This window comes from Bombina bombina, chromosome 3, assembly GCF_027579735.1.
Source record: "Bombina bombina isolate aBomBom1 chromosome 3, aBomBom1.pri, whole genome shotgun sequence".
NCBI lineage: Eukaryota > Metazoa > Chordata > Amphibia > Anura > Bombinatoridae > Bombina > Bombina bombina.
In genome coordinates, this window is record NC_069501.1 from 36,945,836 (window position 1) to 36,968,619 (window position 22,784).

At 38.3% G+C, this 22,784-nt stretch overlaps 1 protein-coding gene across 3 annotated transcripts in view; it reads left to right on the forward strand.

Annotated features, from left to right (window-relative positions):
* Positions 1–22,784, forward strand: part of NR1I2 (nuclear receptor subfamily 1 group I member 2) — a 483,563-nt gene that overhangs the window by 395,972 nt on the left and 64,807 nt on the right. For all 3 annotated transcript variants that reach the window (XM_053705788.1, XM_053705789.1, XM_053705790.1), the window contains one exon: positions 11,216–11,332. In XM_053705788.1, coding sequence (XP_053561763.1) covers positions 11,216–11,332 — 117 coding nt within the window. The remainder of the gene's footprint in view (positions 1–11,215; positions 11,333–22,784) is intronic.

Sequence of the window (22,784 nt, forward strand, 5' to 3'; positions counted from 1 at the left end):
TCCCTTTTGCTCATTTTCACATGAGACCACTCCAGCTTTGTATGCTGAACCAGTGTTGCAGGGATTATACAAGGATATCACAATTAATATCCTTAAATCCCAATGTTTGATCATCTCTAACTTGGTGGATGGATCACCATTGTTTATTACAAGGGGCCTCTTTTGTTCGTCCAACCTGGACTGTGATCTCAACAGATGAGAGTCTATCAGGTTGGGGAGCTGTATGGGGATCTCTGACAGCGCAGGGGGTTTGGGAATCTCAGGAGGCGAGATTACCAATCAACATTTTGGAACTCCGTTCGATTTTCAGAGCTCTTCAGTTTTGGCCTCTTCTGAAGAGAGAATCATTTATTTGTTTTCAAACAGACAATGTCACAACCGTGGCATATGTCAATCATCAAGGTGGGACTCACAGTCCTCAAGCAATGAAAGAAGTATCTCGGATACTTGTATGGGTGGAATCCAGCCCCTGTCTAATTTCTGCGGTTCACATCCCAGGTGTAGACAATTGGGAAGCAGATTATCTCAGTCGCCGGACGTTACATCCGGGCGAATGGTCTCTTCATCCACAGGTTTTTCTTCAGATTGTTCAAATCTGGGGTCTTCCAGAAATAGATCTGATGGCCTCTCATCTAAACAAGAAACTTCCCAGGTATCTGTCCAGATCCAGGGATCCTCAGGCGGAAGCAGTGGATGCGTTGTCACTTCCTTGGAATTACCATCCTGCTTATATCTTTCCGCCTCTAGTTCTTCCAAAAGTAATTTCCAAAATTTTAATGGAGCGTTCATTTGTACTGTTGGTGGCTCCAGCATGGCCACACAGATTTTGGTTTGCGGATCTCGTTCGGATGGCCAGTTGCCAACCTTGGACACTTCCATTAAGGCCAGACCTTCTATCTCAAGGTCCATTTTTCCATCAGGATCTCAAATCATTAAATTTGAAGGTATGGAGATTGAACGCTTAATACTTAGTCATAGAGGTTTCTCTGACTCAGTGATTAATACTATGTTACAGGCTCGTAAATCTGTATCTAGAAAGATTTATTATCGAGTTTGGAAGACTTACATTTCTTGGTGTTCTTCTCATAAATTCTCTTGGCATTCTTTTAGAATTCCTAGAATTTTACAATTTCTTCAGCATGGTTTGGATAAGGGTTTGTCGGCAAGTTCTTTGAAAGGACAAATCTCTGCTCTTTCTGTTCTTTTTCACAGAAAGATTGCTAATCTTCCTGATATTCATTGTTTTGTACAGGCTTTGGTCCGTATCAAACCTGTCATTAAGTCAATCTCTCCCCCTTGGAGTCTTAATTTGGTTTTGAAAGCTTTGCAGGCTCCTCCGTTTGAGCCTATGTATTCTCTGGATATTAAATTACTTTCCTGGAAAGTATTGTTCCTTTTGGCTATCTCTTCTGCTAGAAGAGTTTCTGAGTTATCTGCTCTTTCTTGTGAATCTCCTTTTCTGATTTTTCATCAGGATAAGGCGGTGTTGCGGACTTCATTTCAATTTTTACCTAAGGTTGTGAATTCTAACAACATTAGTAGAGAAATTGTTGTTCCTTCATTGTGTCCTAATCCTAAGAATTCTAAGGAAAGATCGTTACATTCTTTGGATGTAGTTAGAGCTTTGAAATACTATGTTGAAGCTACTAAAGATTTTAGGAAGACTTCCAGTCTATTTGTTATCTTTTCTGGTTCCAAGAAAGGTCAGAAGGCTTCTGCCATTTCTTTGGCGTCTTGGTTAAAGTCTTTGATTCATCATGCTTATGTGGAGTCGGGTAAATCCCCGCCTCAAAGGATTTCGGCTCATTCTACTAGGTCAGTTTCTACTTCCTGGGCTTTTAGGATCAGATTTGCAAAGCAGCAACTTGGTCTTCTTTGCATACTTTTACTAAATTCTACCATTTTGATGTGTTTTCTTCTTCTGAAGCAGTTTTTGGTAGAAAAGTACTTCAGGCAGCTGTTTCTGTTTGATTTGTCTGCTTATAATTTCAGTATTTTATCCCTCCCTCTCTAGTGACTCTTGCGTGGAAGCTCCACATCTTGGGTATCTGCTATCCCATACGTCACTAGCTCATGGACTCTTGCTAATTACATGAAAGAAAACATAATTTATGTAAGAACTTACCTGATAAATTCATTTCTTTCATATTAGCAAGAGTCCATGAGGCCCACCCTTTTTTTTGGTGGTTATGATTTTTTTGTATAAAGCACAATTATTTCAATTCCTTATTTTTGATGCTTTCGCTCCTTTCTTATCACCCCACTTCTTGGCTATTCGTTAAACTGAATTGTGGGTGTGGTGAGGGGTGTATTTATAGGCATTTTAAGGTTTGGGAAACTTTGCCCCTCCTGGTAGGAATGTATATCCCATACGTCACTAGCTCATGGACTCTTGCTAATATGAAAGAAATGAATTTATCAGGTAAGTTCTTACATAAATTATGTTTTTCAGGTCCAGGGATCCTCAGGCGGAAATGGTGGATGTATTAGCAGTGTCTTGGTTTTGCATCCTGGCTACATACTTTTGCCTCTGTTTTTTTTCTTCCAATGGTGATTTTCAAGATCATATTGGAACAGTCTCTTGTGTTTCTGATAGCATCAGCATGGCCTCACAGGTTTGGTATGTAGATCTTGTCCGGATGTCCAGTTGCCATCCTTGGCTGTTTTTTCTTTGGCCAGCCCCCTTGTTCCATTAGGATCTCAAATGACTAATTTGAAGGTTTGGAAATGTATTAGTGTTTAGTCATAGAGGTTTCTCTGACTCAGTTTTTATCACTATGTTCCAGGCTTATAAGTCTGTCTCACGGAACATGTATTATCAGGTTTTGAAAACCTATATTTTATGGTGTTCTTCTCATAAATTCTCTTGGCATTCTTTTAGAATTCCTAGGTTTTTTTCAGTTTCTTCAGGATGGTTTGGATAAGTTTGTCTGCAAATTTTTTGAGGGGACAAAAATCTGTTCTTTCTGTTTTATTTGCTAGAAAGATTGTTTAAACTTCCTTATATTCACTGTTTTGTTCAGGCTTTTTGTTTTGTATCAAGCCTGTTCATTTATTAATTCTCCTTTTTGGAGTCTTAATTTGGTTCAAGGATTTTGCAGGCTCTTTCTTTTGAGCCTATATTTTCTTTAAAGAGTATCTACTTTCTTGGAAAGTATTTTTTTTTGGCTATCTCTTCTGCTAGAAGAGTTTCTGATTTATCAGCTCTCTCTTCTATGTCTCCTTATCGGATTTTTTTTCTAGATAAGTTGTTTTGTAGACTTCTTTTTTTTTCTAATGGTGTGCATTTGAACAACATTAGTAGAGAAATTGTTGTTCCTTCCTTGTTTTCTAATCCTAAATAATTTTTTGAGAGTTCTTTACATCCTGGATGTGGTAAGAGCTTTGTAATTCTTTATTGAGGTTATTAGGATTTCAGAAGACTTCTAGTCTATTTGTTGTTTTTCTGGTTTCAGAAAAGGTTAGAAAGCCTCTGCCATTTCTTTGGCATCCTCATTAAAGTTTTTGTTTTTCAAGGCTTATTTGGAGGCTGGGTAGGTTCCGCCTCAGAGATCTACAGCTCAATCTGCTAAATTCAGTTGCCATTTCTTTGACTTTTTCAGATTGAAGCTTTGGATGATCAAATTTGCAAAGCAGTATTTTGGTGTTCGATGCATACTTTTATTGCTTTAACAATTTTAATGTATTTTGCTTCTTCTGAAGCAATCTTTGGTAAAAAAAAAAAAGTTATTTAGGCAGCTTTTTCAGTGTGAGTCTACTGCTTTTGATTTAAGTTTTTTCAAGGAAAACTTAATTATTGTGTGGATTTAATTTCTCAGTGGAAAAAGCTGTTGTTATTTTATCCCTCATCTACTGACTCTTCTGTGGACTTCCATATCTTGGGTATTTCTATCCCATACATCACTAGCTCATGGACTCTTGCCAATTACATGAAAGAAAACATAATTTATGTAAGAACTTACCTGATAAATTAATTTCTTTCATATTGACAAGAGTCTATGAGACCCACCCTTTTTATGGTGGTTATGATTTTTTGTATAAAAGCACAATTATTTTTCCGGTTCCTCTTTTTGTATGCTTTTTTACTCCTTATTTTATCACCCCACTACTTGGCTATTTGTTAAACTGAGTTGTGGGTGTGGTCAGTGGTGTATTTATAGGCATTTTGAGGTTTGGGAAACTTTGCCCCCTCCTGGTAGGAATGTATATCCCATACATCGCTAGCTCATGGACTCTTGCCAATATGAAAGAAATTAATTTATCAGGTAAGTTCTTACATAAATTATGTTTTTTTCCCTGAGCATCTTTTTCTAGCTTGTGAATTAAAGTGTGATATTTTATGCCCCAAATTTATATTGCAAAGGATCTTGCTAATCATTTTGATTGTAGTTTCACTTTTCATTGTGAAACTTCTGTGTTGGTTTCCATAATTTTCTGGACCATTAGAAGAAAAGTTGAGCGGAGCTCAATCATGTGATTTTGGAGCCATTTTGTACCTTCAGTTCATACGTCAGATAAGTGTGGGTGTGGCTAAATTGCTTTTGTTGATGTTGAGATTGGTATTTGTTCTTGACCGTGTCTCAATAGGTAGTTGTGGGCCTAGTATGCCTTTTACTAGAGGATTTATGAGGTCATTCTGGGCTGTCTCTACGGATAGATTTGATGCAGATAGCTTTGTTATGCTTATACTTTTGTTTTCAGAGGCGAACTCTCATAATCGGTAGCTCAGTTTTCTATGGGGATATCCCTCGGATATATTCCTGTGCTCAGTTTTCTAAGGGGATATCCCTCGGATATATTCCTGTGCTCAGTTTTCTATGGGGATATCCCTCGGATATATTCCTGTGCTCGGTTTTCTATGGGGATATCCCTCGGATATATTCCTGTGCTCAGTTTTCTATGGGGATATCCCTCGCATATATTCCTGTGCTCGGTTTTCTATGGGGATATCCCTCGGATATATTCCTGTGCTCAGTTTTCTATGGGGATATCCCTCTGATAAATTCCTGTGCTCAGTTTTCTATGGGGATATCCCTCGGATATATTCCTGTGCTCAGTTTTCTATGGGGATATCCCTCGGATATATTCCTGTGCTCAGTTTTCTATGGGGATATCCCTCGGATATATTCCTGTGCTCAGTTTTCTATGGGGATATCCCTCGGATATATTCCTGTGCTCAGTTTTCTATGGGGATATCCCTCGGATATATTCCTGTGCTCAGTTTTCTATGGGGATATCCCTCGGTTATATTCCTGTGCTCGGTTTTCTATGGGGATATCCCTCGGATATATTCCTGTGCTCAGTTTTCTATGGGGATATCCCTCGGTTATATTCCTGTGCTCGGTTTTCTATGGGGATATCCCTCGGATATATTCCTGTGCTCAGTTTTCTATGGGGATATCCCTTGGATATATTCCTGTGCTCGGTTTTCTATGGGGATATCCCTTGGATATATTCCTGTGCTCGGTTTCCTATGGGGATATCCCTCGGATATATTCCTGTGCTCAGTTTTCTATGGGGATATCCCTTGGATATATTCCTGTGCTCGGTTTTCTATGGGGATATCCCTTGGATATATTCCTATGCTCAGTTTTCTATGGGGATATCCCTCGGATATATTCCTGTGCTCAGTTTTCTATGGGGATATCCCTCGGATATATTCCTGTCTTTTCATCCCTTTTGAATTTACCTTACAGAAAATGCTGCCAAGTGTTTTTCTCTAGGTGCTCAGAAATCTTAAAGGGACACTGAACCCAAAATGTTTCTTTCATGATTCAGATAGACCATGCGATTTTAAACAACTTTCTAATTTACGTCCTTTATCAAATTTTCTTTGTTCTCTTGGTATCTCTTGTTGAAAAGCAGGGATGTAGGCTTAGGAGCTGGCCCATTTCTGAAGCACTATATGGCAGCATTTTGCAAGAATGTTATTCATTTGCAAGAGCACTAGATTTTAGCACTATTTCCTGCCATGATTCAGAAAGAGCAGCAATTTTTAGCAACTTTCTAATTTACTTCTATTATTAATTTTTCTTCGTTCTCTTGGTATCATTATTTGAAAAAGCAGGAATGTAAGCATAGGAGCCGGCCCATTTTTGGTTCAGCACCTGGGTAGCACTTGCTGATTGGTGTGTAAATGTAGCCACCAATCAGCAAGCGCTACCTAGGTGCTGAACCAAAAATGGTCCGTCTCCAAAGCTTGGCTGTAACTAATGGTCAATGAGTTGTGCTATTGGTTGCATGATGAATTCCCTAACAGAAATTATAGGATGCTCTGGAGGGTTATTCACATCTTTATGGATCTTTGGTATGCGATATAGCACTGGTCTAATAGGGAAATTCCGCTCTACAAATTGTTTGTCATCAACAGTCCCCTATGTACACCTCTGTCTTAGAGTTCTAGAATCTCTTTGTGGAACTTTGCAGTAGGGTTTGTTTTTAGCTTATCATACACTTCCTCCTCCACCAACTGTCTCAGTACTTCTCTCCTGTAATCAGAGTAATTTTGAACCACGATGGCCCCTCCCTTATCAGAACCTTTCAGTACTATCTTTGGTACTAATAGAATTTCAGTTTCAGACAGTTTATAGTCACTCAAATGATAAATTACCTCCTGTTCCCTCATCTTGAAGAGCTCCTTGTCCTTATGCCTACACCACCTCCCGCCCACCACTTCCTGGGTGGTCGTCTGCACTGCCTAAAAAAGGCCTTTTATCTGCCCCTGAAAATATTCTCAGATATTCAGCACTGCTGCTAGTGTCACCACTCTTCCTGCGGGCTCTTCTCCGCTGTGCAATATTCTCTGTTTGGCCTCTCAGCTACCTATACACCCTGTGTTCTGTATAATTGGAATTGACTTGAAGGGACACTCAAGTCAACATAAACTTTTATGATTCAGAAATTACATGTAGTTTTAAAACACTTCCAATTTACTTCCACTGTCAAATTTTGCACAATCTTTTTATATTCACACTTTCTGGTGAACAAGATCCTACTGAGCATGTGCACAAGCTCACAGGGTAGACATATACTAGTCTGTGATTTGCTGATGTCTGTCACATGATAGAGTGGGTATTATTACCTTGTATTTTTATTATGCACTTGTTAATTATGCAATTCTACTGCATTGAGTGTTCCTTTTAAGCACATTTATTCTTTTTAAAAGCCTTAAGTTCTACCCTAAAGTTATCAATATGTGAAGTTATTTTCTGTTTTGTCTTAATGTATTTAAATTAGTACTCTTAACGTTAACAATCTTGTCTTTCACTATCTTGCGCTCCCTACCCACCTCTCTTACAACAATCAACATGAAATACCAGGAGAACTTATTTAAAATAGCACACCAGCTTTTACAAAATGCAAGGTAATCTTAAAGGGACATAAAACATGTTGAGATCTGTGCATATCCTAAAAAGTATAATTAATTAAAAATAGTTTACATAAAATGTTAAAAAATTAAGCAAAATGAATTATATAGCTAAGCTGCCTGGAGCAGCCAACTCCACCCCTCTTATCAGTGTTTAGAAACCAGCATTGTATTTCAACTGAGTTCACAGCTTCTAGGCATGCTCCAGCAGATAAACCCTGTTCACATTCTACCAAAACAGCAATAGATATAGATACAGCCATAAAATGAATTGTGTAGGGGGAGTTAGAGCTTTACAATTCAGAAACTAAAAAGAAAGGGTTAATGGCGAGGCACTGCAGTATACATTTGCAGGTAAAGTAATTAAAGTACATATTATTATATTTTGTCTCTATCCCAACTTGTTTTATGTCCCTTTAATACGAAAACCTCTTGGAATTGTCTTAATCCTATGGTATTCAGATTATCTTATACCATGTAAATATAACTCAACTTCTTTTTTCTTTAGCGGAACGAACTCATTCTAAATATCACAAGGGTGAGAGTCCAGCATGATCTATTGTTGCTCCAGCTCAGGTTAAGAAGTCCTCCATGCCAAAGTACAATAGTAATATGTATTCAATATCCAAACAGCAACTTCATAAAAAGGGTTGCAAATGTATTTATCAAAATATAGTCTTACCACTGCACGTCCAATCTCAGTCTGTCTGCCGGTGTTCTAAAATAAGTCTCGACTTAGAAGAATGTGGGACCTGCGTCACTTCCGGTGACGTGACATCAGCTGTTGGAGGTGTGTGGCGCTCACTGTGCATGCGCAAGTGGCCCAACCTCTCAAACTGAGCTGTTTTAGTAGCAGCAAAGGGTTAAAGAATTATATGAAGATTAGCCTTTATTGCACATGCACTCCCGACACACTCCACGCATGCGCACGGCATCAGAGGGTCCAGGATTTATACAGGCGAGTTGCCTTCAGTGCGCATGTGCGCAGTGACGTAAATGGGGGTGAAAAAAAAAATACAATTTGAAATAATATGAAAAATATGTGAATCCCAAATGATCAACACTTTAAATATAGGGCGGATTCCATTAAAAAACTTCTTGTATAGTGTCACATGGCCCCACAAAATCCAACGGCTGTAATTTAAATCTGTAAATGGTTCATTCCATAAACCTTAGGTCTGATCACTCTATGCAGACACAACCGTTAGATTTTGTGGGGAGTGTGTCGGGAGTGCATGTGCAATAAAGACTAATCTTCATATAATTGCTCAACCCTTTGCTGCTACTGAAACAGCTGATTTTGAGAGGTTGGGCCACTTGCGCATGCGCAGTGAGCGCCACACACCTCCAACAGCGGAAGTGACGCAGGTCCCGCGTTCTTCTAAGTCGAGACTTATTTTAGAACACTGGCGCAGAGATTCAAAAATCCAAAGGACCTTTCACACACCTCCCAACACGGCTTGTCATTTACAGTATTTTTTATTCCAATCCCATAATCCCAAGGTTAACTAATCAATTCAAAGAAAATCAGAGTAAAGTACATTCACCAAGCTGCTGCTTATAGACACTCGGAAGTGACGTCAGTGCACTTCCGGCCCAGACTCATAACAAAAACTTTACAAAAAAATCTTATGCTTACAAACACATTAGTGTTGTTTTATCACTTTGATTTAAATAAAAAATAAAACATTGTTTATTTTCTCCTCCAATGTGTTCTGTTTCTGCATACCTTTCTATTTCATCTCTTTTCTCCTTGCATGTGTTCTGTTTCTGCATACCTTTCTATTTCATCTCTTTTCTCCTTGCATGTGTTCTGTTTCTGCATACCTTTCTATTTCATCTCTTTTCTCCTCGCATGTGTTCTGTTTCTGCATACCTTTCTATTTCATCTCTTTGCTCCTCCCATGTGTTCTGTTTCTGCATACCTTTCTATTTAATCTCTTTTCTCCTCCCATGTGTTCTGTTTCTGCATACCTTTCTATTTCATCTCTTTACTCCTCCCATGTGTTCTGTTTCTGCATACCTTTCTATTTCATCTCTTTTCTCCTCCCATGTGTTCTATTTCTGCATACCTTTCTATTTCATCTCTTTTTTCCTCCCATGTGTTCTGTTTCTGCATACCTTTCTATTTCATCTCTTTTCTCCTCCCATGTGTTCTGTTTCTGCATACCTTTCTATTTCATCTCTTTTCTCCTCCCATGTGTTCTGTTTCTGCATACCTTTCTATTTCATCTCTTTGCTCCTCCCATGTGTTCTGTTTCTGCATACCTTTCTATTTCATCTCTTTGCTCCTCCCATGTGTTCTGTTTCTTCACACCTTTCTATTTCATCTCTTTTCTCCTCCCATGTGTTCTGTTTCTGCATACCTTTCTATTTCATCTCTTTGCTCCTCCTATGTGTTCTGTTTCTGCATACCTTTCTATTTCATCTCTTTTCTCCTCCCATGTGTTCTATTTCTGCATACCTTTCTGACAGTCATCTCTTTTCTTCTCCCATGTGTTCTGTTTCTGCATACCTTTCTATTTCATCTCTTTGCTCCTCCCATGTGTTCTGTTTCTGCATACCTTTCTATTTCATCTCTTTTCTCCTCCCATGTGTTCTGTTTCTGCATACCTTTCTATTTCATCTCTTTTCTCCTCCCATGTGTTCTGTTTCTGCATATCTTTCTGACAGTCATCTCTTTTCTCCTTGCATGTGTTCTGTTTCTGCATACCTTTCTGACAGTCATCTCTTTTCTCCTCGCATGTGTTCTGTTTCTGCATACCTTTCTATTTCATCTCTTTTCTCCTCCCATGTGTTCTGTTTCTGCATACCTTTCTATTTCATCTCTTTTCTCCTCCCATGTGTTCTGTTTCTGCATACCTTTCTGACAGTCATCTCTTTTCTCCTCCCATGTGTTCTGTTTCTGCATACCTTTCTATTTCATCTCTTTTCTCCTCCCATGTGTTCTGTTTCTGCATACCTTTCTATTTCATCTCTTTTCTCCTCCCATGTGTTCTGTTTCTGCATACCTTTCTGACAGTCATCTCTTTTCTCCTCCCATGTGTTCTGTTTCTGCATACCTTTCTATTTCATCTCTTTTCTCCTCCCATGTGTTCTGTTTCTGCATACCTTTCTGACAGTCATCTCTTTTCTCCTCGCATGTGTTCTGTTTCTGCATACCTTTCTATTTCATCTCTTTTCTCCTCCCATGTGTTCTGTTTCTGCATACCTTTCTATTTCATCTCTTTTCTCATCCCATGTGTTCCGTTTCTGCATACCTTTCTATTTCATCTCTTTTCTCCTCGCATGTGTTCTGTTTCTGCATACCTTTCTATTTCATCTCTTTTCTCCTCCCATGTGTTCTGTTTCTGCATACCTTTCTATTTCATCTCTTTTCTCCTCCCATGTGTTCTGTTTCTGCATACCTTTCTATTTCATCTCTTTTCTCATCCCATGTGTTCCGTTTCTGCATACCTTTCTATTTCATCTCTTTTCTCCTCCCATGTGTTCTGTTTCTGCATACCTTTCTATTTCATCTCTTTTCTCCTCCCATGTGTTCTGTTTCTGCATACCTTTCTATTTCATCTCTTTTCTCCTCCCATGTGTTCTGTTTCTGCATACCTTTCTATTTCATCTCTTTTCTCCTCGCATGTGTTCTGTTTCTGCATACCTTTCTATTTCATCTCTTTTCTCCTCGCATGTGTTCTGTTTCTGCATACCTTTCTGACAGTCATCTCTTTTCTCCTCGCATGTGTTCTGTTTCTGCATACCTTTCTGACAGTCATCTCTTTTCTCCCCCCGCGTTCACCTCTTCACTCCATTAATCAGCATCGCTTTCTCTTTTTTTATGCTGTTTCCTTTTTGCAGCCGGCTTCCGTATGCTTTTCCTGGAGCCGCTATTGAGGTTTCACTTTATGCTGAAGAAGCTAAACTTGCGCACGGAGGAGTATGCTCTGATGCAGGCTATTTGCCTCTTCTCTGCAGGTACATTTTACTCACTGAACATAAAATAAACTTGTTGTATCTCTCTAACAACCTCATGAAATAAAGGGGCAGCAGAGCTGTAATATGCACCCACCACTTTGTGACTTTTAGTGCCGCACAACTGAACATTGTATTCAAATGTACACAGAGATTAGCCATTATCCTTAAAGGGACATTTCAGTGTGAAAAGAAATGTTATTTTTCAAAACAAATTCTACCAAGAGAAGGGAATAAATACAAAGTCAGAGTTGTGCTCCCATGCCACTCCTAGATGAAGATACAACAGAAGTAGGTATACATGCATATCCTTCAGGCACATGGAGTATACACATGTATGTCAGCTTCTGTAAAGAAGCACTTTTTATTTGTAAAGTGCTCTTTATCTGTTATCTTTAAAGAAGCACACTTTACAGATAATGGATAAAGTGCATTGCTTTACAGATAAAGTGTGCTTGATTATGAATAAAGAACTGCACTTTTATCTGTAAAGAACTGCACTTTTATCTGTAAAGAACTGCACTTTGGCCTCTATGTATGAAGCCATCTACTTTCCTGCATTCGCTGCCCCAATACGCCTCGCCTAAGTTCGCCTACCATTGCTGCTGCGGACCTGAATACGTTCGCCAAAGTTATCAAGAAAGCTGTCAAGAAGCTGTGCACCAAGTATGGAGTGATGAGCAGCGGACTGTTATTAACTGACAGTCATCGATCTCGCTGCTCATCGGCTTCTTCGCAGCTTTCTTGCTACCCTGTCACTAAGCACCCACACTAAACTACACTGTTTTACCCCCTAAACCGCCGCTCCCGTAGCCCCCCGCACCTAAATAAAGATATTACCCCCTAAACCGCCGCTCCTGGACCCCGCCGCAACTATAATAAATGTATTAACCCCTAAACCGCCGCTCCCGGACCCCGCCACCACCTACATTATACCTATTAACCCCTAATCTGCCGCCCCCTGTACCGCCGCCACCTATATTAAAGTTATTAACCCCTATCCTGCGGATCCCGGACCCCGGCGCAACTAAATTAAATGTTTAACCCCAAAACCGCCGCTCCCGGACCCCGCCCCCCGCTGATAGAATCCTATCAGCCAATCGGAATTCGAGGGACGCCATCTTGGATGACGTCCCTTAAAGGAACCTTCATTCGTCGTTAGTCCATCGGGCCAGAAGGATGTTCCGCGTCGGAGGTCTGCAGGATGGAGCCGTGGTTGGATGAAGATAGAAGACCCCGCTTGGATGAAGACTTCTACCGGATGGAGGACCTCTTCTGCCCCGCATGGATGAAGACTTCTACTGGATGGAGGACCTCTTCTTGCCCCGCTTGAATGAAGAATTCGGCTTGGCGGAGTGAAGACGACTCAAGGTAGGGAGATCTTCAGGGGGTTAGTGTTAAGTTTTTTTTAAGGGGGGTTTGGGTGGGTTAGAGTAGGGGTATGTGGGTGATGGGTTTTAATGTTGGGGGGTTGTATTTTTTTTTACAGGTAAAAGAGCTGATTACTTTGGGACAATGCCCCACAAAAAGCCCTTTTAAGGGCTGGTAAAAGAGCTGATTACTTTGTAATTTAGAATAGGGTAGGGCATTTTTTTTATTTTGGGGGGCTTTATTATTTTATTAGGGGGCTTAGATTAGGTGTAATTAGTTAAAACTTCTTGTAATTCTTTTTTTTTTCTCTAATTTAGTGGGGGGTTTTTGTACTATAGTTTAGTTTATTTAATTGTATTTAATTTTAGGTACTTGTAGTTAATTTATTTAATTAATTTAATGATAGTGTAGTGTTAGGTTTAATTGTAACTTAGGTTAGGATTTATTTTACAGGTAATTTTGTAAGTATTTTAGCTAGGTAGCTATTAAATAGTTAATAACTATTTAATAGCTATTGTACCTAGTTAAAATAAATACAAAGTTGCCTGTAAAATAAAAATAAATCCTAAAATAGCTCCAATATAATTATTAGTTATATTGTAGCTATCTTAGGGTTCATTTTACAGGTAAGTATTTATTTTTAAATAGGAATAATTTAGTTAATAATAGTAAGTTTGATTTAGATTTATTAAAATAATATTAAAGTTAGGGGGGTGTTAGGGTTAGACTTAGGTTTACGGGTTAATAAGTTTAATATAGTGGAGGCGGTATAGGGGGGGCAGGATAGGGGTTAATAAATTTAATATAGGTGGCGGCGGTATAGGGGGCGGAAGATTAGGGGTTAATAGGTATTATGTAGGTGGCGGCGGGGTCCGGGAGCCGCGGTTTAGTGGTTAATATATTTATTATAGTTGCGGCAGGGTCCGGGAGTGGCGGTTTAGGGGTTAATATATTTATTATAGTTGCGGCGGGGTCCGGGAGTGGCGGTTTAGGGGCTAGTAAGATTATTTAGTTGCGGCGGGGTCCGGGAGTGGCGGTTTAGGGGTTAAACAATTTATTTAGTTGCGGCGGGGTCCGGGAGCGGCGGTTTAGGGGTTAATAAGTATACAGTAGGTGGCGGCGGTGTAGGGGGGACAGATTAGGGGTGTTTAGACTCGGGGTACATGTTAGGGTGTTAGGTGCAGACATCTCCCATAGGAATCAATGGGATATCGGGCAGCAGCGAACATGAGCTCTCGCTGCTGTCAGACTCCCATTGATTCCTATGGGATCCACCGCCTCCAGGGCGGCGGATTGAAATCCAGGTACGCTGGCCCGGAATAGTGGCGAGCGTACCTGGTAGTAGTTTGATAACTACCAAAAGTAGTCAGATTGTGCCAAACTTGCATTCGGAACATCTGTAGTGACGTAACCATCGATCTGTGTCGGACTGAGTCCGGCGGATCGTAGGTTACTTCACTATATTCTTCTTTTGCCGGGCTGTAGAGCTTGATAACTAAGGCGAATCAGCCTCGCCACAAATACGCAGCTGAATTCCAGCGTATTTGCGGTTGACGGCTTGATAACTATAGACCTTTATCTGTAAAGAACTGCACTTTATATGTTATCTGTAAAGAACTGCACTTTATCTGTTACCTGTAAAGAACTGCACTTTATATCTGTTATCTGTAAAGAACTGCACTTTATCTGTAAAGAACTGAACTTTATCAGTTATCTGTAAAGAAGTGCACTGTATCTGTTATCTGTAAAGAAGTGTTCTTTATATGTAAATAAGTGCACTTTATCTGTTATCTGTAAAGAAGTGCTCTTTATCTGTTATCTGTAAATAAGTGCACTTTATCTGTTATCTGTAAAAAGTGCACTTTATCTGTTATCTGTAAAGAAGTGCTCTTTAACTGTAAAGAAGTGCTCTTTATCTGTAAAGAAGTGTTCTTTATCTGTAAATAAGTGCACTTTATCTGTTATCTGTAAAGAAGTGTTCTTTATCTGTAAAGAAGTGCACTTCATCTTTTATCTGTAAAGACGTGCTCTTTATCTGTTATCTGTAAAGAAGTGCACTTTATCTGTTATCTGTAAAGAAGTGTTCTTTATCTGTAAATAAGTGCACTTTATCTGTTATCTGTAAAGAAGTGTTCTTTATCTGTAAATAAGTGCACTTTATCTGTTATCTGTAAAGAAGTGTTCTTTATCTGTAAAAAAGTGCACTTTATCTGTTATCTGTAAAGAAGTGCTCTTTATCTGTAAAGGACTGCTCTTTATCTGTTTTCTGTAAAGAAGTGCACTTTATCTGTAAAGAAGTGCACTTTATCTGTTATCTGTAAAGAACTGCACTTTAACTGTAAATAAGTGTACTTTATCTGGTATCTGTAAAGAAGTGCACTTTATCTGTTATCTGTAAAGAAGTGCTCTTTATCTGTAAAGGACTGCTCTTTATCTGTTTTCTGTAAAGAAGTGCACTTTATCTGTAAAGAAGTGCACTTTATCTGTTATCTGTAAAGAAATGCACGTTATCAGTTATCTGTAAAGAACTGCACTTTATTTGTTATCTGTAAAGAAGTGCACTTTATCTGTTATCTGTAAAGAAGTGCACTTTATCTGTTATCTGTAAAGAAGTGCACTTTATCTGTTATCTGTAAATAAGTACAATTTATCAGTTATCTGTAAAGAAGTGCTCTTTATCTGTTAACTGTAAAGAAGTGTTCTTTATCTGTAAAGAAGTGCACTTTATCTGTTATCTGTAAAGAAGTGCACTTTATGGGGGGTAGTTATCAAGCCGTCTACTTTTCTGGCTTCGCCGGCCCAATACGTCCGCCTAAGCTCGCCTACCTTCGCCGCCGCGGACCTGAAAAAATACGCCTAAGTTATCAAATAAAGCTGTCAAAAAGCCGCGGGGCGATGAGCAGCAGACTGTGACAGTTATCACTCATCCGATCTCGCTGCCCTTCGGCTTTTTCCCAGCTTTATTGCTAGCCTGTCACTAAGCACTCACACTAAACTGCACTGTTCTACCCCCTATACCGGCGCCCCCGGAGCCCCCCGCAACTAAATAAAGTTACTAACCCCTAAACCGCCGCTCCTAGACCCCGCCGCAACTCTTATACATGTATTAACCCCTAAACCGCCGCTCCTAGACCCTGCCGCAACTCTTATAAATGTATTAACCCCTAAACCGCCGCTCCCGGACACCGCTGCCACCTACAGTATACCTAGTAACCCCTATCCTGCCCCCCCTACACCGTCGCCACCTATAATAAATTTATTAACCCCTAATCTGCCCCCCTACACCGTCGCCACCTATAATAAATTTATTAACCCCTATCCTGCCCCCCACTACGCCGCCGCCACTGTAATAAAATTATTAACCCCTAAACCTAAGTCTAACCCTAACCCTAACGCCCCCCTAACTTAAATATTAATTAAATAAATCTAAATAAATTAACTCTTATTAACTAAATGAATCCTATTTAAAACTAAATACTTACCTTTAAAATAAACCCTAATATAGATACAATATAAATAATAATTATATTCTAGCTATCTTAGGATTTATATTTATTTTACAGGTAACTTTCAATTTATTTTAACCATGTACAATAACTATTAAATAGTTATTAACTATTTAATAGCTTACCTAGCTAAAATAAAGAGAAATGTACCTGTGAAATAAATCCTAACCTAAGTTACAATTACACCTAACACTACACTATACTTTAATAAATTATTCCTATTTAAAAATAAATACTTACCTGTAAAATAAACCCTAAGATAGCTACAATGTAATTAATAATTATATTATAGCTATCTTAGGATTTATATTTATTTTACAGGTAACTTTGTATTTATTTTAGCTAGTTAGAATAGTTATTAAATAGTTATTAACTATTTAATAACTACCTAGCTAAAAGAAATATAAAATTACCTGTAAAATAAATCCTAACTTAAGTTACAATTAAACCTAATACTACACTATCATTAAATTAACTAAATAAACTACCTACAAATAACTACAATTAAATACAATTACATAAACTAACTAAAGTACAAAAAATAAAAAAAGCTAAGTTACAAAAAAATAAGTTACAAACATGTTAAAAATATTACAACAATTTTAAGCTACTTACACCTAATCTAAGCCCCCTAATAAAATAACAAACCCCCCCAAAATAAAAAAATCCCTACCCTATTCTAAATTAAATAAATTTCAAAGCTCTTTTACCTTACCAGCCCTTAAAAGGGCCATTTGTGGGGGCATGCCCCAAAAAGTTCAGCTCTTTTGCCTGTAAAAGAAAAATACAACCCCCCCCAACATTAAAACCCACCACCCACATACCCCTAATCTAACCCAAACCCCCCTTACAAAAACCTAACACTAATCCCCTGAAGATCATCCTACCTTGAGTCGTCTTCACTCAGCCGAGCCACCGATGGAACTGAAGAGGACATCCGGAGCGGAAGAAGTTAATCCTCCAAGCGGCGCTGAAGAAATCTTCCATCCGATGAAGTCATCATCCAGGCGGCACTGAAGAAGTCTTCGATCCGGCCGATGTCATCTTCAAAGAGGCGCTGAAGAGGTCTTCTATCGGGGCGAAGTCATCTTCCAAGCCGGGTCTTGAATCTTCCTTCCGCCGACGCGGAACCACCTTCTTCACCGACGGACTACGACGAATGACGGCTCCTTTAAGGGACGTCATCCAAGATGGCGTCCCCTCAATTCCGATTGGCTGATAGGATTCTATCAGCCAATCGGAATTAAGGTAGGAAAATCTGATTGGCTGATGGAATCAGCCAATCAGATTCAAGTTCAATCCGATTGGCTGATCCAATCAGCCAATCAGATTGAGCTCGCATTCTATTGGCTGATCGGAACAGCCAATAGAATGCGAGCTCAATCTGATTGGCTGATTCCATCAGCCAATCAGATTTTTCCTACCTTAATTCCGATTGGCTGATAGAATCCTATCAGCCAATCGGAATTGAGGGGACGCCATCTTGGATGACGTCCCTTAAAGGAGCCGTCATTCGTCGTAGTCCGTCGGTGAAGAAGGTGGTTCCGCGTCGGCGGAAGGAAGATTCAAGACCCGGCTTGGAAGATGACTTCGCCCCGATAGAAGACCTCTTCAGCGCCTCTTTGAAGATGACATCGGCCGGATCGAAGACTTCTTCAGCGCCGCCTGGATGATGACTTCATCGGATGGAAGATTTCTTCAGCGCCGCTTGGAGGATTAACTTCTTCCGCTCCGGATGTCCTCTTCAGTTCCATCGGTGGCTCGGCTGAGTGAAGACGACTCAAGGTAGGATGATCTTCAGGGGATTAGTGTTAGGTTTTTGTAAGGGGGGTTTCGGTTAGATTAGGGGTATGTGGGTGGTGGGTTTTAATGTTGGGGGGGGGGGGTTGTATTTTTCTTTTACAGGCAAAAGAGCTGAACTTTTTGGGGCATGCCCCCACAAATGGCCCTTTTAAGGGCTGGTAAGGTAAAAGAGCTTTGAAATTTATTTAATTTAGAATAGGGTAGGGATTTTTTTTATTTTGGGGGGGTTTGTTATTTTATTAGGGGGCTTAGATTAGGTGTAAGTAGCTTAAAATTGTTGTAATATTTTTAACATGTTTGTAACTTATTTTTTTATTTTTTGTAACTTAGCTTTTTTTATTTTTTGTACTTTAGTTAGTTTATGTAATTGTATTTAATTGTAGTTATTTGTAGGTAGTTTATTTAGTTAATTTAATGATAGTGTAGTATTAGGTTTAATTGTAACTTAGGTTAGGATTTATTTTACAGGTAATTTTGTATTTCTTTAGCTAGGTAGTTATTAAATAGTTAATAACTATTTAATAACTATTCTAACTAGCTAAAATAAATACAAAGTTACCTGTAAAATAAATATAAATCCTAAGAAAGCTATAATATAATTATTAATTACATTGTAGCTATCTTAGGGTTTATTTTACAGGTAAGTATTTATTTTTAAATAGGAATAATTTATTAAAGTATAGTGTAGTGTTAGGTGTAATTGTAACTTAGGTTAGGATTTATTTCACAGGTACATTTCTCTTTATTTTAGCTAGGTAAGCTATTAAATAGTTAATAACTATTTAATAGTTATTGTACATGGTTAAAATAAATTGAAAGTTACCTGTAAAATAAATATAAATCCTAAGATAGCTAGAATATAATTATTATTTATATTGTAGCTATATTAGGGTTTATTTTAAAGGTAAGTATTTAGTTTTAAATAGGATTCATTTAGTTAATAAGAGTTAATTTATTTAGATTTATTTAATTAATATTTAAGTTAGAGGGGCGTTAGGGTTAGGGTTAGACTTAGGTTTAGGGATTAATAATTTTATTACAGTGGCGGCGGCGTAGTGGGGGGCAGGATAGGGGTTAATAAATTTATTATAGGTGGCGACGGTGTAGGGGGGGGCAGATTAGGGGTTAATAAATTTGTTATAGGTGGCGACGGTGTAGGGGGGGCAGGATAGGGGTTAATACATTTAATATAGGTTGCGGCGGGTTCAGGGAGCGGCGGTTTAGGGGTTAATACATTTATTATAGTTGCAGTGGGCTCCGGGAGCGGCGGTTTAGGGGTTAATATGTATAGAGTAGCTTGCGGTGGGCTCCGGGAGCGGCGGTTTAGGGGGTAATAACTTTATTTAGTTGCGGCGGTGTAAGGGGGTCAGATTAGCGGTGTTTAGACTCGGGGTACATGTTAGGGTGTTAGGTGTAGACAGCTCCCATAGGAATCAATGGGATGTCTGTCAGCAGCGAACTTGTACTTTCGCTATGGTCAGACTCCCATTGATTCCTATGGGATCCGCCGCCTCCAGGCTGGCGCTTTGAAAACCAGGTACGCTGGGCCGTAAAAGTGCCGAGCGTACCTGCTAGTTTTTTGATAACTAGCAAAAGTAGTGAGATTGTGCCGCACTTGTGTGCGGAACATCTGGAGTGACGTAAGAATCGATCGGTGTCGGACTGAGTCCGGCGGATCGAAGTTTACGTCACAAAATTCTACTTTTGCCGGTCTCGAGCCTTTGATAACTAAGGCGAATCAGCCGCGCCACAAATACGCTGCGGAATTCCAGCGTATTTGAGGTTGACGGCTTGATAACTAGGCCCCTCTCTGTTATCTGTAAAGAAGTGATCTTTATCTGTAAAGAAGTGCACTTTATCTGTTATCTGTAAAGAAGTGCTCTTTATATTTAAAGAAGTGCACTTTATCTGTAAAGAAGTGCACTTTATCTGTTATCTGTAAAGAAGTGCTCTTTATATTTAAAGAAGTGCACTTTATCTGTAAAGAAGTGCACTTTATCTGTTATCTGTAAAGAAATGTTCTTTGTCTGTAAAGAAGTGCACTTTATCTGTTATCTGTAAAGAAGTGCACTTTATCTGTAAAGAAGTGCACTTTATCTTATCTGTAAAGAAGTTTTCTTTATATGTAAAGAAGTGCACTTTATCTGTTATCTGTAAAGAACTGCACTTTATCTGTTATCTGTAGCAAAGTGTTCTTTATCTGTAAAGAAGTGTTCTTTATATGTTAAGAAGTGCTCTTTATCTGTAAAGAACTGCACTTTATCTGTTATCTGTAAAGAACTGCACTTTATCTGTAAATAAATTGACTTTATCTGTTATCTGTAAAGAAGTGCCCTTTATCTGTAAAGAAGTGCCCTTTATCTGTAAATAAGTGCTCTTTATCTATAAAGAACTGAACTTTATCTGTAATCTGTAAAGTGCTCTTTATCTGTAAAGAAGTGCTCTTTATCTGTAAAGAAGTGCTCTTTATCTGTAAAGAAGTGCTCTTTATCTGTAAAGAAGTGCTTTTTATCAGTAAAGAAGTGTTCTTTATCTGTAAATAAGTGTTCTATATCTGTAAAGAAGTGCACTTTATCTGTTATCTGTAAAGAAGTGTTTTTTATCTGTTATCTGTAAAGAAGTGCTCTTTATCTGTTATCTGTAAAGAACTGCACTTTATCAGTAAAGAAGTGCCCTTTATCTGTAAAGAACTGAACTTTATCTGTTATCTGTAAAGAAGTGCACTTTATCTGTAAATAAGTGCTCTTTATCTGTAAAGAAGTGCTCTTTATCTGTAAAGAAGTACAATTTATAAGTTAGCTGTAAAGAAGTGTTCTTTATCTGTAATGAAGTGTTCTTTATCTGTAAAGAAGTGCTCTTTATCTGTAAAGAAGTGCTCTTTATCTGTAAAGAAGTGCTCTTTATCTGTAAAGAAGTGCACTTTATCTGTCAAGAAGTGCACTTTATCTGTTATCTGTAAGGAAGTGCTCTTTATCTGTTATCTGTAAAGAAGTGCACTTTATCTGTTAAGAAGTGCACTTTATCTGTTATCTGTAAAGAACTGCACTTTATCTGTAAAGAAGTGCTCTTTATCAGTAAAGAATTGAACTTTATCTGTTATCTGTAAGGAAGTGCGCTGTATCTGTAAAGAAGTGCACTGTATCTGTAAAGAAGTGCACTTTATCTGTAAAGAAGTGCACTTTATCTGTAAAGAAGTGCACTTTATCTGTAAAGAAGTGCTCTTTATCTGTAAAGAAGTGCTCTTTATCTGTAAAGAAGTGCTCTTTATCTGTAAAGAAGTGTTCTTTATCTGTAAAGAAGTGATCTTTATCTGCAAATAAGTGTTCTTTATCTGTAAAGAACTGCACGTTATCTGTTATCTGTAAAGAAGTGCACTTTATCTGTTATCTGTAAAGAAGTGCTCTTTATCTGTAAAGAAGTGCCCTTTATCTGTAAAGAAGTGCCCTTTATCTGTAAAGAAGTGCCCTTTATCTGTAAAGAAGTGCCCTTTATCTGTAAAGAAGTGCACTTTATCTGTAAAGAAGTTCACTTTATCTGTAAAGATGTGCACTTTATCTGTAAAGATGTGCACTTTATCTATTATCTGTAAAGAAGTGCCCTTTATCTGTAAAGAACTGCGCTCTGTCTATTATCTGTAAAGAAGTGTTCTTTATCTGTAAAGAAGTGCACTTTATCTGTATATAACTGCACCCTATCTGTAAAGAAGTGCTCTTTATCTGTAAGGAAGTGCACTTTATCAGTTCTCTGTAAAGAAATGCACTTTATCTGTTATCTGTAAAGAAATGCTCTTTATCTGTTATCTTTAAATAAGTGTACTTCATCTGTATATAACTGCACCCTATCTGTAAATAAGTGCTCTTTATCTGTAAAGAAGTGCACTTTATCAGTTCTCTGTAAAGAAATGCACTTTATCAGTTCTCTGTAAAGAAGTGCACTTTATCAGTTCTCTGTAAAGAAGTGCACTTTATCAGTTCTCTGTAAAGAAATGCACTTTATCAGTTCTCTGTAAAGAAGTGCACTTTATCTATTATCTGTAAAGAAGTGCCCTTTATCTGTAAAGAACTGCACTCTGTCTATTATCTGTAAAGAAGTGTTCTTTATCTGTAAAGAAGTGCACTTTATCTGTATATAACTGCACCCTATCTGTAAAGAAGTGCTCTTTATCTGTAAAGAAGTGCACTTTATCAGTTCTCTGTAAAGAAATGCACTTTATCAGTTCTCTGTAAAGAACTGCACTTTATCTGTTATCTGTAAAGAAATGCTCTTTATCTGTAAATAAGTGCACTTTATCTGTATATAACTGCACCCTATCTGTAAAGAAGTGCTCTTTATCTGTAAAGAAGTGCACTTTATCAGTTCTCTGTAAAGAAGTGCACTTTATCAGTTCTCTGTAAAGAAGTGCACTTTATCTGTTATCTGTAAAGAAGTGCTCTTTATCTGTTATCTGTAAAGAAGTGCACTTTACCTGTAAAGAAGTGCCCTTTATCTGTAAAGAAGTGCCCTTTATCTGTAAAGACGTGCTCTTTATCTGTAAAGAAGTGCACTTTATCTGTAAAGAAGTTCACTTTATCTGTAAAGATGTGCACTTTATCTGTAAAGATGTGCACTTTATCTATTATCTGTAAAGAAGTGCCCTTTATCTGTAAAGAACTGCACTCTGTCTATTATCTGTAAAGAAGTGTTCTTTATCTGTAAAGAAGTGCACTTTATCTGTATATAACTGCACCCTATCTGTAAAGAAGTGCTCTTTATCTGTAAAGAAGTGCACTTTATCA